This window comes from Coturnix japonica, chromosome 1, assembly GCF_001577835.2.
Source record: "Coturnix japonica isolate 7356 chromosome 1, Coturnix japonica 2.1, whole genome shotgun sequence".
Lineage (NCBI taxonomy): Eukaryota > Metazoa > Chordata > Aves > Galliformes > Phasianidae > Coturnix > Coturnix japonica.
Window position 1 is genome coordinate 108,391,277 of NC_029516.1, and position 18,932 is coordinate 108,410,208.

The 18,932-nt window shown below is 42.6% G+C and overlaps 2 protein-coding genes across 6 annotated transcripts in view; one reads left to right on the forward strand and one right to left on the reverse strand.

Annotated features, from left to right (window-relative positions):
* Positions 1-1,484, forward strand: part of MAP3K15 (mitogen-activated protein kinase kinase kinase 15) — a 61,836-nt gene extending 60,352 nt beyond the window's left edge. For all 4 annotated transcript variants that reach the window (XM_015886264.2, XM_015886275.2, XM_015886284.2 and 1 more), the window contains one exon: positions 46-1,484. In XM_015886264.2, coding sequence (XP_015741750.1) covers positions 46-127 — 82 coding nt within the window. In that variant the 3' untranslated portion in view covers positions 128-1,484. The remainder of the gene's footprint in view (positions 1-45) is intronic.
* PDHA1 (pyruvate dehydrogenase E1 subunit alpha 1) lies at positions 1,385-10,441 on the reverse strand. Of its 2 annotated transcripts, XM_015886305.2 has the most exons (12): positions 10,236-10,422; positions 8,782-8,796; positions 7,464-7,532; positions 7,004-7,177; positions 6,235-6,361; positions 5,529-5,620; positions 5,075-5,167; positions 4,310-4,465; positions 4,036-4,107; positions 3,485-3,552; positions 2,540-2,648; positions 1,385-1,860 (listed from the first exon to the last, which is right to left on the reverse strand). In XM_015886305.2, the coding sequence occupies exons 1-12, from the start codon at positions 10,302-10,304 to the stop codon at positions 1,690-1,692; spliced, it is 1,215 nt and encodes a 404-aa protein (XP_015741791.1). In that variant the 5' UTR covers positions 10,305-10,422; the 3' UTR covers positions 1,385-1,689. The 2 variants fall into 2 exon arrangements, with proteins under 2 accessions (XP_015741791.1, XP_015741801.1); XM_015886315.1 differs by lacking the exon at positions 8,782-8,796 and having other exon boundaries at positions 1,390-1,860; positions 10,236-10,441.
* Between the last annotated feature and the right edge of the window lie 8,491 nt (positions 10,442-18,932).

Consider the following 18,932-nt stretch of genomic DNA (forward strand, 5'->3'; position numbering starts at 1 on the left):
CCAGTTACTACTGTCTGTAATTGCTCTCTGTTCTTCTCGAGACAGTGGCGGTGTTCTCTGCAGAATTTGGAATGCGATATTAATCCACCGACAAACGCCTGATAAGCCCATGGAGGCAGAAGGTTAGCCCTTCGGAAACAGAATGTGTAATGGGAGTAAGCAAATGAAAGATAAGATAGATACATTCCTAAGTTATTGGATGTATATATGTATATAGTCTCCCTGCCTTGCAGGTTTTGTACAATTACATAGCTCATTTGACCATCAGCTTACTACACAGTAAGTAGTATAGAATCATAGAATCACAAGGTTGGGAAGGACCTACAAGGTCATGTAATCCAACCATCCTTCCATTACCGTTGCTACCACAGGCCACTCATAGCTCCTCATCCAGACGCCTCTTGAACACTACCAGGGACAGCGACTCCACCACTTCCCTGGGCAGCCATTCCAGAGCTTTGCTGGGTGAAAAAGTTTTTCCTTATATCTAATCTAAGCCTCGTCTGCCACAACTTTTCCTTGGGTGGCCATTTCCTCGGGTCCTGTTTGTTGTATGGGAGAAGAGGCCAATCCCCTCCTCATCACAACCTCCCCTCAGGAACTTGTAGAGTGCCATGAGGTTTCCCCTGAGCCTCCTCTTCTCCAGACTAAACAATCCCAGCTCCCTCAGTGGTTCCTCATAAGGCTTGTGCTCCAGACTCCTCACCAGTTTCATTGCCCTTCTCTGTACACGTTCCAGTAACAGCTTATGGAAGAGTAGCACAGAAGACAAATGCCCTAGCACTGTAAATATAAAGCCTTAGCTAAGAGAAACTTGTCTGCAAAACAGGTGCTTGTCCTGGTTTCAGCTGAGACAGAGTTGATTTTCTTCATAGTGTCTGATATGATGTTATAGTTTGGCTTTAGGAGAAAAACAATGTTGATAACAGACCAACATGTTTGTTAGTTGTTTCTGAGCAGTGCTGTATAGATATGAGGACATTCTGGCTTGTTTTTTTGCTTCTTGTGCTGTGCTGACAGGGAAGGGGCTGAGGGGAACGCAGGAAGCTGGGAGGGCAGAATAAAGACTGTACCACACACCTCAACTGGCTTCAGCATTGTGCACACTGAGCTTTGGGTGTGTGACAGGTGTGTGGGCTGATGGCTTAAGCAGGAAGGGGTACATCAGCATACATCACCTCTTCCTCTACAACTGTACACAGCCTTGTGTATGAAAGCTACTCTCAGCGAGCAACTAAGCAAAGGCTGCTGTGATCACACAGAATCACAGCGATAGTTTTGATCTTGTAATTTGGCTGCAGCAAAAACCAGACTCAGAGGTCTTTGTTTCTTTATCAGCCGCTTCAAAAAACAAACAGCAACAAAAAGCAATCAGAAAACCAGATTCAATGTTGTTAAAGTTTAATGGATTTTTTGGTTTCTGTTTGTGTTTTTTTTTTTAAACACTGTACATGACAAATGCAGCAATCCAAAGAACATCTGTGAAGCAAATATATAGCAATTTAAATAAACTGCTGCTTTCTCATAATTCAGCTCCTTCTGAAACAACATTCAGGTGCACTTAAGACAATCTGTACAGTGATGGGACTGCCTTGCTCAGCACCTCTTCTTTTGAAAGAGGAGGTGTTAAATAAAGGCTAACGTTTGTTTCCAAGTCATTACAGTTCTTGTAGATGCGTTCACTTATCCTTACGAATGGCTGACAGACTTGTACTTGATCCACTGGTTTGGGCCACGCACTTCAAAGGGCGGCTCGTTGAAGTAAATGTGGTTTCCTAGTTCTTCCAGTGGGGGCTCTGGGTCAGTGGTAGCAAACTGAGCAGCTTCCTCTATTTCTTTTCTCACTGCCACATCAATTTCCTAAAGAAAGAAGAAATGCTAATTAGAAAAGGCAGCTCGGAAAAGGCATCAATATTTTGAATTGAAAGGTGATAATGAAATACTGAGGTGTTAAAGATGCTAATAAAAAATTAGAAAACAGCGAGTTTCCTCCCTACTAAAGCAAAGCATAGTACAATTAATTATCCCAGAGGAACAAGACTGCACTGAGCACTTTCCCTTTCTGCAAAACAATGCAAGTATACAGAGAAACATGACTGCAACCCCTTCGACTGGGCATAAACCCCACCTTTACAAGGTCTAAGGAGATCTTAGTAGTGTAAATATCCTGATTATTCTATTTGCTTGGAGAGCTTCTGGCTCTGTCCCTAGGATTCTTCACTACCAGTGACCATTGTCAGTGTAAGACTCAAAGCTCAGAGCCTTATCTGCTTGATTTGATTGATTTCTTAGATGCTGACACGACAAGAGATGTAGTTGAAACACACATACAGAGCCTTACACTGAGTTATAACTCAGCGCCCAAAAGCAAAAAGCAGTGCCTGCAGAGCACAGCTGCATTAGGTGGTGTGCAACAAATCTTTACTATCAGTCCCCCAAAAAATTACATTCCAGTAGAAAAGTTCACAGAACAAGTGAATAAATATAAGTAGTATGTGAATGCACAAGAGCTTGTTCAAACACCTACTAAAAGCCATACCTTTAGTTCTTCAACGCTAGCAAGATTATTGTTGATCATTCTGTCCTTTAGCAAAGTAATGGGATCACTTTTGCTTCTCACTTCTTGGATTTCTTCTCTAGTGCGATAGCTGGGAGGGACACAAGCAAAGAGATGAACCTTAGTAATTCTCTTGAACAGAGGTGATGTTCTGGACACAGCTTGTTTTTAGAGAAAAGGTGTGACCAAAGAAATATCAGGAATGTGGAGAAAATACAGCAGCATTCACAGAATCACAGAATTGTAGGGGTTGGAAGGGACCTCTAGAGATCATGGTCAACCCCAAAGAGTCCCTACACACGCCAACCATGTAGCTCCAGGGTGTTGAATATCTCAAGAAAGGAGACTCACAATCCTGGGAGCCTGTTCCAGTGCTCCGTCACCTCACGTAAACAATCTTTCTCATTCATGTGGAATTACCTATGCTGTAGTTATCCCATTACGACTAGTGTCCCACGCACTACTGAAAAGAGACCAGCCTCACCACTACGGCCCCCACACCTCAGATATTTATAAACCTGGATCAAGTCCCCTCTCAGCCTTCTTTTCTCAAGGCTAAACAGACCCAGTTCCCTAAGTCTCTCCTCATAGGGGAGATGCTCCAGGCTCTTCACCATCTTAGTGGCCCTCCGCTGGAAATTCATTATCCAAAGTAAGCATGGCTACATACAGAAGAAGGTTTCCTGGATTTGAAAGTGGAAGCGAAGTCACACAGAATGCAGAATTCATTAATAGAAGGTACAGAAATTGAGCTGACATTGCTTGTTCTGAAAACTCCATTTCTTAATGCAGAAAATAAAACAAGGGGTGAGTGGTCAGACTTGTCACAGTGATTTTATGATAACCTCCACGCATTTCACACAGTTTTGGGTTTCTGACCATCAATACTTGTTGTCAGTGAATGCTAACAAAGGGTTTCCATGGTACCTTATGCCAGGATCGCTCATACTGTGGCCATGATAACGGTATGTCTGCAACTCCATCACAATAGGACCCTTAATAAAAAGAACATACAGAGAACATGAGCACCTTAAGCAATCGACTTGTTACAGCATTAAGTATTTGCTACAGATCAATAATACAAGTGACAAATGCTTTTAATTCAACTTTCTCTCTTAGTTTAATCAATTCACACAACCTTATCACAAGCAGTAAAACAAAACTCCTCTTAAATGAAAATGCACGTTGGTAACTACCAGCATTTACTTTCATATTCTTACTGAGTGCTGTTAAGCAAAATGGTCCCTTCCAGTGCCACTCACACACAGTATCACAGTCTCATGCAGGTTGGAAGGGACCTTAGAGATCATCGAGTCCCACCTCCGGGATTCGAGTCTCCTGTGTAGCAGAGCGGCACTTCTACCACTTGCGCCACAAGGGGATTCGAACCCGGGCCTCCAGTGTTGCAAGCGGCACTTCTACCACTGCGCCACCATTACCCAGACTATTTCAAATTGCTTCTCATTTTACTGACTTACTTTTCCAGCTCTGCAGTGTTCAGCTGCAAACTTGGCTGCTTCTCGAACACAGAGAACATCCATGCCATCCACCTGATGCACACAACAAGTTAAGTCAAAAAGAGACCAGAAAAGAAACTTTCAAATCCAGTACTTTCCTATCATAAATGCAACAGGAACTCCATCTCAAATTTTCTATGACTACAAATAGTTATAAACGTATATATAAATAGAAATAGATGGGTATGTACATATTGCACACACGTGCCTCAAAGCATACTGGAGCTGTACTCACTCTAATCCCTGGGATGAAGTCTCCTCTTTTATAGTAGTCAGTACTGGCCGCAGCTCTTTCAACTGAGGTTCCCATTCCATATCGATTGTTCTCGCAGATGAAAATACAAGGCAACTTCCACAAGGCCGCCATATTGTATGTTTCAAAGATCTGGCCCTGAAAGAAAAGGAGCAAGTTCTGCCTGGGCAGGGAGCTCACACTTGAAGCATTAGGCTCTACTGAAAAATCATTCAGTTGCAGCTAGCAAAACTTTCGATACTGGAAGTGATCTGAGATTAGCCCCTTGCTGCAGCTCAGCAGCAATAAAAGACAAGTTATATAACGTAAGGTAACTTTGATCGCCGCTCATAATTCACAGAATTTTTTAACTTTTAAGCCTATTTCAGTCTGTGTTAGAGTAGCACAAAACACAGAATGGTTTGATTTGGAAGGGACCCTTAAAGGCCACGTGTTTTGAAAGTGGGAAGGTAAAATCAACGGTGCACTCTTTTTTCCACCCAGCTTTATTTCTCTGCCAGTACCATGAATATAACTGTCTCAATGTAAGTGGCTCAGCAAGATGCACTGATATCAGAAGACTCATTTATTTAAACCATCATTACAACAGATCCAAAGCCAGATGCTGTCTGGGTTGCAGACACTGGACAGACACGGGAAGGTGCTCCCCTACAACCCAGAAAGGCAGAGCTCACAGTTCACAGAAGGAAAACTGACTGCCCACAGTCACATTTCTCCTCACAGAGCCACCTCACACAGCTTGTTTACCTGGTTGGCTGCACCATCCCCGTATAAAGTCAGGCAGACTTCATTTTTACCAAAGTATTTGCAGGCCAGCGCAATCCCAGCTCCAAGAGGAACCTATCACAGGACAGGACAAACAAGGGTTTTAGAACAGCGGTTAGAGAATGTTGGAGACAGGTTGCTTGTGAAGCGTGAAGACACTCCTGATATCAGGGATGTGCTTAACAGATAAAAGAGTAGTAACAAATGGAAATGGGTTGGTGGCAATCTACCTAGCAGCCAAAGTATAAATAGTAACTATATTCTTGGCTTGACGCATATTGCAAAGCTGTCAGGAAGCCAGAATAACAACAGATTTAACAGCCACAGAGCAACAGTAGCTGCATACAGGTTCACACTGTGAAAAATGAGAAGAAACGCTAGGATGGGAAACCAGCCAAACGGAACTCATGTTTTAAAGTAGAAGTCATGTATATACCTGAGCACCGACAATACCATTACCACCATAAAAGTTTTTGGTATACATATGCATTGATCCTCCTTTGCCCTTCGCACATCCTCCTTTTCGACCTGGAACATGAACAAGTGATTTCTTTTTTTCAGAAGAAAAATACTACACGAATGGTAACACCTAATTCAATTCCCAAAAGTAATAATACTGAGACACGTTACTGTTGTCATGAGATTAATCTCAGGAGAGTTAAGATACTGCTTCTCATACATCAGACATAATAGCCTCTCCCCACAGAACTTATAGTTAAATGTATCACCAAACAAATAAGTGAAGCCGGGGGGAAGAATGCTAATGAAAACATCACTTGAGGAGTACTAAGTAAGATTTATTCATTAATTTTAGTCTCTACTTTACTATAAAGTGCTTTTGTATTTTTCAGGACACTGAAACACCTCAGGTGGTTTCCTATTTGAAATAGCCCGTATGGTCTACATTTCTCATCTATCTAACCCATACTTCTTAACAAGAAATATATACAGTCCTTTTACCTTAGCTTCTGCAAGAAAAACATGAACACTGTTCCAAGTTAACTGCAGTAATCAACATTTGTCCTCCCCGCAACAACAGCCAGAAGTAAAAGTTACAGGTGAGACAAAGAATCAAACTTGAGCAAAACTAATCCTAAGGCTACTGCAGTAGCATGTGAACCCTCATTTTATCCAGCACAAACCTGTAAGTTCAGCGAGAATCTCTCGAACTGGGACGCCTCGGGCATAGGTAAAACCGTGAGCTCTGTATGCTGTTATCACATGGTCTGTAGGCTTTATGGCAGCTTCAATCCCTACGCAGCAAGCCTCCTGTCAGCAATGGAAAGCAAGTTAAGCAATGAAAAGCAAGTTCAGCAATGAAGAGGAAACACACCATTTCCACAGGCTGCAGTGTGGGACAGTCTGTTTGTGGTTCCCCATACAAGAAATAAAGCAAGAAACAGGAAAAGCATGTATTACAGCAGAGTGCCTGAAATCCCAAGGAGGAATAGGCCTGTCTTTGCAGAACCTGGAGCTACAATAGCCTTGGGCTCTATATTCCAACCTGTCCTGTGTGCAACCAAGAAAATTACAGAAGAAGACAATAAGAAGGTGAAAAGACCTGCAGAATTCTTCTAGGTCCTGCTCTTCAGGGCTGCTCTCAAGGGCTACTCCTTCCAGTCTGTATAGATGTCTGGGATTCCTTCAGCCCAAGTGCAAAACCTTGTACTTTGCTGAGCTGAACCTCATCAGGTTTACCTGGGCCCACCTTTCAAGTCTGCTGAGGTCCCTCTGAATGGCATCCTTTACATTGTTTGTAAGGAAATAATGACCCAAATCGCAGGCCTGCTATGACTTCAGACATCATGCACAGACACTCAGTTCCAGATTTACGACCTCATCTATTCAAATCCCTAAATTAAATAGGGCAAGACAGTATGAAAATGTCTTGGGGGAAAATAAGAGTCTCACCTGACCATCATATAAGTGACAGAAGCCACGAATAATCTTCTGCTTGTACAGCTGGTCAGACTTCAGCTCCATGCGCCGTATCATCTGCATTGACTTGTAGTAATGGAGCCCCTCCTCTCGTGTCAGCACAGCTGTGGTAGCAGGGCCTTCTTCCAGGCGATGGAGGTCACACGGCTGTGAAGTTGAACAAGTAGTTACTTCTTGACACTCATCAATCCTGTTTATCAAGACCACTTTTTTTTTTTTATTAAATGACATGCCAGTCTCAAAGTCAGGTCATAATGTCTTTTAAAAAGCAAACCCCAACAACATACAACACAGTTTATTCCCCAAACCATGAGCTAAGCCAAGTTACAAAGAGTACTTTTGTAACTGAAACGGGATGGGGTGAGATCCATCATCTCAGGATCCACAGTGCTGCTTCCACAGGATATGAGCATTAAGAATTCAGCTTCTTTACCTTAATTTCAAATGAAGCTTCATTTGCAAAGTCGGCATAGTTACGTGATGCCACCATCACTCGAGAGGCCTTAAAAAGAAAAACAAAATGTGAGCAAGACTGACATGTAATTACCAAGCACTAACAGATGTAGCCTCAAATAATTTCTAACAGTACGCTGACACTGAGATACTTTGTGACTGAAACTCTCCAGTGGCATATCTTCATAATATCAGAGAACTTGGATTTTGAATGTATGCACTATTAGTTCAAAACCCACTATTTAAATTAAGATTAGAAAATGGGAACAGAATTTTAAATTCTTGATACCCTTGATTAACTAAATAAAAGAAATAAGCCTCGGAAGACTATAAAAAGGATCAACATCACAAAAAACATATACTTTCCCCTTCACCTGACAGGTTCCTTATATGAGCAGTGTCACTGCCAATTAAGATGGCTCTTCACACTGACTGCAATTTCACAATGACAGCAGAAAAAACTTCCCTGGGAGAAAAAACACGCAACCCAACACAGCAAACTTCTGGAATGTGAACTACTCTCTTTCCTTTAGAGGGAGGAGAAGATGGAAGGATGCATGAAATACAGAACTATAGAATGAGGGACACAGCAGGAGAGAGACAAGATATTTGAAGACACATTACTGTTCAGTCTATGTGCACAGTCTATTAGCTAACAACTGGTTTTCTTAGGTAACTTCAGTACATGATAATTGTTCACGCGTGCCTTGTGGCCACAGTGTGAGGAATGCACTCAACCTTCAGCAGCAAAGTTGTACTGCTAATTGTCACACATACATTTGAGAAGTTTATTCAACCACGGAACTTGCATATATTCAGCCCAAAGTTAGCTCTTTTTAAACGTGGAGACTACCCACTGCTGTCTCCAACAAAGCTACGACTGATACACGTAACAACGGGACAAAAGCCAGGAGAGATTTCTCAATGCTTGTTGGTTATCTCCTGTTGGCCATTTAGTCTGTCTGTCATGACCTCACAAGCTCCCTTGTTATCAGATTAAATATTTGGAGTTCTTAATTTAACCTGGGTTTCTACACTCTTTACCACGATGCACCAGTATTACCGGTGATAAAAAGCTATTTTAGTTCTAGAGCTGGAAGTCGGTCACAAGTTTGGGATTCACAGAACCAACAAATGACTGAGGTTGGAAAGGACTTCTGCAGGTCAGCCTGGTCCAAGCTCCAGACCTGAATAGATGCACTGCTGGAGAATCTCTGCAGAAGTTCTTAATACGTGGCCAGAAAACATCGGAAGATACGAACATGAAAATCCTTTGACAAAACTGGTTCAGGCCTTACCTCACTAACAGCTCCCTAGGTTAGCAGCATTTGGAAGGGGGGAAAAAACACAGAAAGAAAGGAAAAAAAAGAGTAAGTAACTGTAACAAACAACTGGGGGAGGAGAATCAGCTAATTACTGGCTAATTGGAACACTGTGAGAAAAGTAGTTTCCCTTTAGGTAAGCTCTGAGTCACAGAAACCCATCTTTACGCTTTACAATTAGTTACAAAATAATGCCCTATGGATTAAAACTGCTTCAATTTATTTGGTAATTTGTAAATTCATTGTAAACACACGGGAATAGTTAATAATTGGAAGCTTCCAGGATCCCAAAAACCATACTAAGATATTGTTTGAACTTCTGGAAAACACTATGCCAGGAGCAGGCCAAGTATGTGGAGGAAGGAACACATTTTGGGCACCCAAACCTGAAAATTTTAATGCAGATATTTTACTTGTAATTTACTTGTAAATTAGGAAATGCTTTTAGATCTGTATTCCACGTAGTCCCAATACACACAGCAAGGTCTCCTGGTGACCCTGCTCTGTGAGGCCACCTGCACGAAGCCAGCCAGCTACAGCTGTTTCACAACAAATGATTGCTAGGTAAGAGAGCTACCCCAGCACTGAAGCAGGGCAATGGGTTACAACTGGCCTTCAGCTGACAAGTGATACTCTTTAACACTGTCAGAAAATAGTGGGTCTGGGTTGGGTATTAGAAAGAATTTCTCCTCAGAAAGAGTGGTGATGCAGTGGTACAGGCTGCACAAGGAGGTGGTGGAGTCACCGTCTCTTGAGGTGTTCAAGAACTGTGTGGATGTGGCACTGAGGGACATGGTTAGTGGGCATGGTGTGGTGGGCTGGGGGTTAGACAAGCTGATTTTAGAAGTCTTTTCCAATCTTTATGATTCTGTGATTCACTTCAAAAGAAGTCAGATGAATGTAGTGGGAAACAAGCTGACCAAGTTTACCCTGATTACAATACGGCACGTGCCGACGGTCAGAATATAACAACATAAAAATAAATTTAAGGCAAAAGGCCTGGAAAAAGGTTTCAGAAATGGAATTATGTGCTTTAAACGTCATAAACATGGGTATCTCTAAAGACTGCTGCAGAGAGCAGGAAGCAGGCCTCAGAGGAGCACCCTTCTCTCCCTCCTGTGGTAGCGCACAGGTTGTCCCCATATATCTAAAGCCACGGAGCAGCAGCAGCCATTTTGTTTGGTTCTTTTTTACGCAGTATTTAATATAGCACAAACAGACAGAACTCCAGGCATGATTTCTGACACCGGCACCGTGTGACGTTCTCTGCCGTGTGACTGACAGACCAACAGGGCGCAGGGACCCCCGACACCCAGCCCGCCATAGCGGCCCCACCACAGCACGGCGCGGCACAACGGCTGCGCTGATAACGGCCACCCCCGCCCTTCCCCAACCCTCTCCCGACCCCGGTAGATACCGGCCGAGCTCACCGTCCTGCCGGCGGCGGCGGCCGGGCCCTGCAGCACACGGGAAAGCGCGGCCAGCAACATCTTGCGCATGGAGCGGGAAGGGACGGCGACTCTGGAGGGGATCCCGTCCTCGAGTCTCCTTCAACCACCCGCCCCGGCTGCCAACAACACGGCCCGCCCCGCGGCCAACCGGAGCGATGGAACCGGCTGACGTACACTTCCAGCGCCGGGCAGAACGACGCTTTGCCCTGCCTTCCGCCTCCGATAGGCGCGTGGGCGGCTTCTTCCTCTGTGGCCCAGTGTGTGTGGGTCCGACAGGGGAGGTGGGCCGGTCTGAGTGTGCTATCCCCGGCAGCGAGAGCCCTGCCTTTCTTCTGGGACCACTAAGATGGTCAGAGGGCTGGAGCGTGTCTCCTGTGAGGAAAGGTTGAGGGAACTGGGCCTGTTTAGCTTGGAAAAGGCTCTGGAGAGACCTTACAGTGGCCTTACAGTGCTTGAAGGGAGCGTATAAACAGGAGGGGGAACGGCTGTTAATGAGGGTGGATAGTGATAGGACAAGGGGGAATGGTTTTCACAGTATCACACAGTATCACAGTCTTGTGCGGGTTGGAAGGGACCTTAGAGATCATCGAGTCCAACCCCCGGGATTCGAGTCTCCTGTGTAGCAGAAACGCATTTATTATGTTCCCTTTGTGACATTGCTACTTTTCATGCTGTTTCATCAACATTTGTGTGTTTTCTTCGTTAAAAACTATTACAGCATCCTGAAGTAATTAAATCCTCCCCTCTCCAAAAAGCAGTGAATAAAACGAATTCATGAATGAGGTAAACAATGAAAAGGAAAACATAATAAAATCATAAGCAGACAATGCCAACAGAAAATTTATTTGGTGATTATGCAATATTTCATAATGGAGCACCTTGCCATGTGTGACTCTACTGTTACCACACCGAGGGTGTGTTGTGTGACAGGAGGCCAAAACTCAGTCCTTTCTATCATTCTGGGTGTGATCCTGAAATGTTATCATTCTTCTGGATTGCAGCTGCTGTTACAAATGTCTGCTGTCATGACAGAGCACTGGAACAGGCTGCCCAGGGATGGTGGAGTCTCCTTCTTCTGGAGATATTCAAGACCGCGCCTGGACGCCTACGCTGTGTGTGACGTGGGTGTAGGGAGCCTGCTTTGGCAGGGGGGTTGACTCGATGATCTCTAGGAGGTCCCTTCAACCCTAGCAATTCTGTGATTGTTTAGATTAGTCTGGAGGATTTTTATCGTGTGGGCCTTTTCGCTCTTACGTGTGGACTAAATCCAGCAGTAATCTCCGCTTCATTTAATGAGCCTGGGGTTTGCTGCTTGGTTTTTATTCTTTGTGTGCCTACCACTCATGGTAGGAAGCAGAACAGGGGATTGACCCATGGCTTCCAGCATGGCTACTGCATTGAGACTACTTCAGGCTACTGTCCTCTGGGCAGACATCTGCTCTTCGATGCTTGCCCAGGTCTCCATTGTGGCACCACAAGGCAGTGCAGCCTCATCCACGCTGCTCATGGGGAGCAGGCAGCAGAGCTGTGCCCTGGCTTCTTCCTAAGGAAAGTGGTCAGGTAGCTCCAGAAGAGGACACCAATGGAAGAACATATTGGAAGGGAAGGTGAGAGACTGAGTACAAGGACCTGTGAGCGAACTGAATAAAGAAGCCATCAAACAGAACAGATGTAGTCTTGGTTCATTTTCTCTCTTCAGAATCTGAACAGGCAGCTTTCACTCCAGTTGCATCCTCTAGTTAATTATAATTGTTCCAAATTGCTCAGCAGGAACCGTCCTTTTTCAGTTTTTATTCCTTCTTCCAAGTTTTCATTTGTTTTTTTTTATCCTTCCCCTTTTCTTCAGACCCTCCTCCATCTCATTTGATGCTCTTGTGCAACATTTCTTTTGTTGCTGATCCTCTCCCTTTTCTCAGGTCCACATTGCTCCAATGCATCCCTTACCAAAAAAGCCTCTCTTTTATTGCTGTTTTGACTTCCTCCCCTTTTGACTAATTCCCATTCTGTTCTATGCTTTCTAGTAAGTCCAGCATTAAACAGCAACACCGCTCCCAACTCTGAATACTGAAACATGTGCGATCTGATGGGGAAATAAGAAAAATTAATTGCATTGTCAAAATCCTTCTGATGATTTGTTTTATTTGGAGTTGCTGGGGTTTGGAAGAGCAGCAGTTTTCGTGGATCTTCCAGATGTTTTGCTTCTGGCGGTGGCAGGAAAAAATGAATTAAGAAACTATGATTTCTGTTTGCCATTCTGATTGCTTCACCATGTTATTATTAGGAAAACATATAATTTCATTTGTCTTCTTTGAGTTATTTATCTTTTCATGCCATTCCTCTCCGTGCTTCCTATTATTTTATGTATTCTTTTTAATCCCCAAATTAATCACTCTTAAAATGTATCGAGAAGCACTGCTATCTTCATTTCCATAGTAAATACCCAGGAGAAAAGAAAAAGATGATATTTTACTCTAATGGGTATGCCCAACTACTATAGGATTATTTGAATGTAACCTTGGTCAATTTGAAAACCCTCAAAATATTATGTCCACAACGCAATTCAATTCTTCTGCATTTTAAAATCATACATGTCTAAGGTAAATATATCACAGAATCATAGAATGGCTCAGGTTGGGAGGGACCTTGAAGCCCACCCATCCCATTCCCTGCTGAAGCATCGTGCCCAGTTTTGAATAGAAACTTTGAATAAAGACATGAGCTGACTGGAAAAAATCCAGATGAGAAGAATGAAAATGATCAGTGGCATGAAAAAGAATGAAAATTATTAGTAGCATGAAAAAGATGGTCCACAAGCATTGTTAAAGAACAGATATTGCATCATCTGAACTAAATTTTGAGAAGAATTGGTTCTTTAATTGTTATACAGAGGGAAAACACTGTGAAGAGGATGGGAATTGATGTCCAAACCTAACAACAAGCTGGCTGGAATATACAACCTAGCAAAAGGGCTATTGAGCTGGGCCTGGATTCTTGCCACTAGGCATTTCTGGGAAATAAGTATGTGTCAGGAATGCTCTACCTACTGTTAATTTTTATTATTAATTCTAATATTAATTAGATAATATTTTTTCCACGTTTGTTGTCTGTGACACAGCATGAGGGGACTTTGTTAATTAAGCTGCAGCCCCCCAAATTCTGGCTACTTTTTGCCTCACTGTAGCTTTCTAATTTGATTAAAACATGATGGATGAGCATAAGGGAAAAAAAAAAGTAGAGATTTGTAGAACAAGTGCCATAAGGTGGCACTGCAGTACAGGGGACAGAACAACCTGGCTCCCTTTCTCCTACATCCAGTAGCTAACAAAAACCTACTGAAAGCCGCGATGTCTCAAACCATTTCAGCACTGGAGGTTGCTTGGTTACTTGAGAAAGTAATATTAGGGAAATATTAAGGGAACAAACTGAAAATAAGCTTGATACATTAGGAAGGGTGTGACAGCTTGGTACTTCTTCTGCAGTTGCATCTGGGCTGTTTGTTTCCTCTCCCAGAGCACAAGAAGTGGTGTTTTAGTACCTCGAGTCTGTTTCCACTGCCTGCAGCTCCTGGTCATCCTCAGGGGAAGGACTCCCTGCTTTAAAATTTTGATGTTTGTTCAGTTTTAATGAAGCTCCTCAACTGGAGTGGAGCCAAATTTATACAACCCTCCCCACGGCAAAGAAACAGCTGTACTGGCTGCAAAGTTTCTGAACACCTGCAAAATCCAAGCTACTTCTGTAGTATCCAGCAACGGTCAACTACCACAGAAATGTTTGTTGTCAGACTGGTGCGATCTGAGGACAGTTTGCACAAAGCCATGTTGGATCTGGCAACACCCAGCTGGTTCTGATTCATCCTTCTCTTAAGCTACAGGAGAAGGAGAAAGAGGGGAATACCTCTTTGGAAAGCACCTGGTGGGATCTAGGGAGGGTTGCATGGGCATCTGCCATCTTGATGAGAACAAAATTTATCATATTGGTTCTCTACTCCAGACTCAACCAAAATCAATGACGAGCCTTCCATTGATCACTGTATGTTTGCAGGCAAACCCACTGCATGTCAGCTTTTGAGTACATCCACGTGTGTATTTGCACACGTATTTCCCCCCACAGAATTTAGCTTCTGAAAGCATCTGAAGCTACTCCAATTGCAACTTATAGTCTGCTTTTCAGATATAGAGCGCAATCAATACTTTGACAGAATCTTGTGATTAATATAAAAAAAAAAATGGTTGGGTGAGCCCATTTCAGCCCACATTAAGACCACAAATCAATTTCCAATACTCAGAATCATCCTGAGAGAGTTCTAACAGAGAAAGTTCATTGATGGCGATCGCGGTTATCTGTCAGAAACAGCCATGAAACCAGAAGACACACAGTTCATGAACATTATTTTTACCTGTTTGATTTTCCTCAGGAACATTGCTGAAATGGAGAAAGAAATGGCTAATGTACAGATTTGGTACATGGTGTCATGATAGTGTGAGCACCAACCATTTGAGAAGCTAATAAGGGAAGATGGACAAGTAGAGGTTGTGACGGAACACTTGCGAGTGGCTGGAGAAGTATCTGACAAGTGATCCAGCTGGCTTACCCCAGTCAATGTAAATGTTGTAGATTTCCAGTGAGGATTTTTTATAGCTCATCTAGGAAAAGTTTAGCCAAACAAACAGATCAGAGAAAACAGAAGCTAAGGAAATCTGAGCCAGTGTGAGTTTTCCTGTTATCTTTCCAAGCTTTTTGTAACACTTAAGTTTGGTCAGCTGAAGATCTCCCTCGTTTGTCCTGCACAGTTATTTCCATACTTTTAGCAGAAGAAAGGCCAGAAGTGGAAATAAAATGTGGCGGTGCTGCAGTGTTCTGCTGAGCTGATTTTCATTCTCTTTTGCTTTAATCTTGTCTTGGCCTACATAGAACTGAAATATTTATGAAGGCTCACAAAGTCTGAAGGTTGTTTATTAGCTGTACATCAAAGGACATTATGTTACTTCAGGAAGGGAACGGAATAAAATACACAACGACTTGCCTCTAAATGAGCTTTCCCTGGACAGTGGATAGGAATAACTTCTTCAGTTCTCCCACCGCCTGTGGTTTTGATTTAGCCATGGCTCCGCTGCAAACTGACCATGGCTGTGAAAGACATAACATTAGGAAGACAAAACATTTTGCAGAGAACAGAATGCTTTGGATCAGCCTGAAGGCTGGGCACCAAAGCTGCAGTCCTGTCCTCCTAAGTGTCACTGATTTTCTTGTTAATTTGTTAGAATTAGTGTGAGCCCCACAGTGACACTGAAAGAACCATTTGAGGCTGTTACTATAACATTTTCTATTAAAGTCTTGATTTTTAGTTTTTAAATATAGTGTAATGAAAGCCAGGGTGAGACATTGTCCTCCCCACCCCTCAGAGATTCATTACTGCTTACATCAGGGGTACTGAAGATTAGTGAAGTTTAGTGCCAGTTTGGGGCACATCTGCTGTCCATTTGTGCTGCTCTCTGAAGTCACTTAGACGAGATTACTGCTCATCAAAGAAAGGGCCCAAGCATGTGCAGTCACAATAGGATGTCTGACCCATTAGAGGCCAAGCAAAGTGATCCCCAAAGCTGCCAGCTGCTTTCTCTGGTCTAGATAATTACTCTCTGCTATAACTTCTTGCCAGATCTCTATTTCCTAAAGACCAGTATCCTCTGTAGCAGAAAAACTACTGTAACTGAGTGGATGAACATTTTTCTTTAAAGGATAGATTTTCATTAACAAGGCTAACACTGGTGGATAGTGATAGGACAAGGGGGAATTTAAACTAAGACAAAGGAGACTTAGGTTAGATATGAGGAGGAAGTTTTTCACACAGAGGGTGGTGACGCACTGGAACAGGTTGCCCAAGGAGGTTGTGGATGCCCCATCCCTGGAGGCATTCAAGGCCAGGCTGGATGTGGCTCTGTGCAGCCTGGTCTGGTGGTTGGCGACCCTGCACATAGCAGGGGGGTTGAAACCAAATGATTATTGTGGTCCTTTTCAACCCAGGCCATTCTATGACTGGCACAAGGCTGTTTGACATGAGCAGACAGGGAGCACGCTGCAGGAAACTGAAGGAAGTTTTCTCTAAGGCAAAAATGTTAACAGCAGTGGTGTGTTTTCTCTTGGGAGTCCTTCTATGACAATTGCCATCTATTGTGGATAATAAAATTAAAGGTTCATACTACAGATAGTGCTTAGATGAGAGTGAAACATAAAAGGAATTCAAAATTGCTGATGGGGAAGAATTTAACATTAGAAAGAAAAATCGTGGAAATTAGCAGAACCAGGAGGTCAAATGAAAGGATTCACAGGATTAGCTGAAAAATGATGGGCTCGCCTGTTGGAGCACGTCCAGAGGAGGGCCACAAAAATGATCCAGGGGATGGAACATCTCTTCTGCAAAGACAGTATGAGGATGAGGGAGCTGGGGCTGTTCAGCCTGGAGAAGAGAAGGCTCAGGGGTGACCTGAAGCAGCCTTTCAGCATCTAGAGGGGAGCTACAGGAAAGAAGGGTCCTTTGCATGTTCTGTGGTGATGGAACAAGGGGAAATGGCTTAATGTGTAAAGAGAGTAGATTCAGGTTGGATATAAGGAAAAAGTCTTTAACAGTGAGGGTGATGAGGCACTGAAACAGGTTACTGAGTGATGTGGTTGATGCCCCATCCCTGGAGATTTTCAAGGTGAGGCTGGATCAGGCCCTGGGCAACCTGATGTAGCTGTGGTGTCCCTGTTCATTGCAGGGGAGTTGGACTAGATGGATTTTAAAGGTCCCTTCCAGCTCTACAGATTCTATGATTCTATGATCTTACATAGTTTCATTTATCTGGAATTGAGGCATATATTGTCTCAGCTTATTTTGTCCTTACAGTCCTTGAAATGAGCTAAACAGTCCTACATAATAACTCACTTTACCCTAAAATAGGGTAGCAAAATAAATAATAACATGGAAGAGAACATCTTAGAATATGTATCTAAGTAGAAACAGATGCATTATGTGGGAGAAACCACGTGTAACTTGGTCATGATTGATAAGAAAGATACGAGTTAAACATCAGTATGTACAAAGGTTTTCTTGGTACATTTGTATTCACTGAAATATGAGATGCTACACATTTTTACTGTCTTTTTTTCTTCTTTTCATATGGGAGAAATAGAACCACAAAAAGAATCTAGGAGTTCTGTGATGCCACCTTATGCCTCCTCCAGCTGTTACTGAGATAGGGCTTTCATTTCCTTATTCACAGCTCCTGTTAAACAAGGAAAACCCACAGCAGTCTTTTAAACACAATCTCAGTGGATTTCAGAGTTGTTTTTTAGTATGTTCTGAACAGTACTGAAATAAATCAGATACCTTGAGTAGATATTTAAAAAGTATACTAAAAGAGAAAGGAAATTTTGCTATCCTGTCACTCTATAACTGCCAAATGCAACATAGGAGGAGTTTACAGAGAAGTTTGGCATAGTTGCTAGACATTCGGAAATCTTGTTCTTTTTTATTATAATATAATTAAAGATGTTATTACAGCTATTCTCCACCTCCAGCCACCAATGTAAAGGAGATCTCTGGAAAGACTTTACTACTCTATCCTTAGTTCCCTGGACTTGTTTATATTGCTTCCCAAACAGATTCTTCTCCAAGCAGTCAAGGGCAAGAGACTACACTTGCCTTCCAGCTGTTACTTTCATTTTGCACACTGCAGTAGAGATTCTTGGAGCACGTTGCCCAACATGCAGATCTCCCTTCTCTAAGTGAGACTGCTGTGATTATAGTAACTTCAGTAGCTTTGCGGGACCTGGAATTGGTTTCTTAGGCTGCTTTGAAAAAGAAAGCCTTTCCAGTCATGGAGGTATAATAAATAAGAGAGATGGATATGCCTTATTAATAACTTCACAATCTGACAGCCTTTTTTTGCCAGAAGATTACACTGTTCCTAAAAGTCTTTGCATTTCCAGCCTGTAATTGAAATCAGAGTGAAGCTCTGTAGCTTGACAGCCACATTAGACCCAGTCCTGCAAATACTTCTACGGAGCCTTATCTTTACAATGAGGAGCAGATCCATTATGATTCTGCTTATTTTAGTAGATTCAAGCATGTGTCTAGTGATTGCATGGGGAAGAGAGGTGACAGGAAATCCTAAATTGGTTAAATTTCCTCCATTGTGTAATTTACAAATTGGATTATAGGTAGCTTTCATGTACCATATGCTCTTATTAAGATACTGGTACAGAATGGACTCATTGTCACCCCAGGCTACATTGAGCAGAACTTTGTGAATATCTCATATTTGGAAATTCTTAACAAGTTTTGAGTTCATATCTTTTAGCCACTTCTTAAAAGCAAATACGTTTGAAAAATAAGGTCAAGAACCAGAAATACTGTTAATGCTATGGTGGTACTACCCTCAAACTTTATCAGAGATTGGCTAAAGCATATACCAAATATGTGCAGACCTTTGTTCATAGTCTAGTTACAAGACTTGGAATAGAACTTTGACACAAGTCTTCCGTCTTCCAGGGCAGTGCTGTAACTGTAACTTAAAGCACAGTTTTACCGTGTAGAAGGTGTCACACATTCACTGTATCTGTAATTATTTATATGGAAAAGAAAGAAGGAATACTCTTCAATTGTGTGGTTTAGATGCAGACAAGGGATATGTGAAA

Coding starts and splice junctions, on each gene's coding strand:
- PDHA1 (XM_015886305.2), bottom strand. CDS start 10,304: ATGCGCAAGATGTTGCTGGCCGCGCTTTCCCGTGTGCTGCAGGGCCCG. Junction 5,621..6,234: donor GATTCTCGCTGAACTTACAG/GTTTGTGCTGGA, acceptor TTCATGTTCCAG/GTCGAAAAGGAGGATGTGCG. Junction 2,649..3,484: donor ATGAGCGATCCTGGCATAAG/GTACCATGGAAA, acceptor TGTCCCTCCCAG/CTATCGCACTAGAGAAGAAA.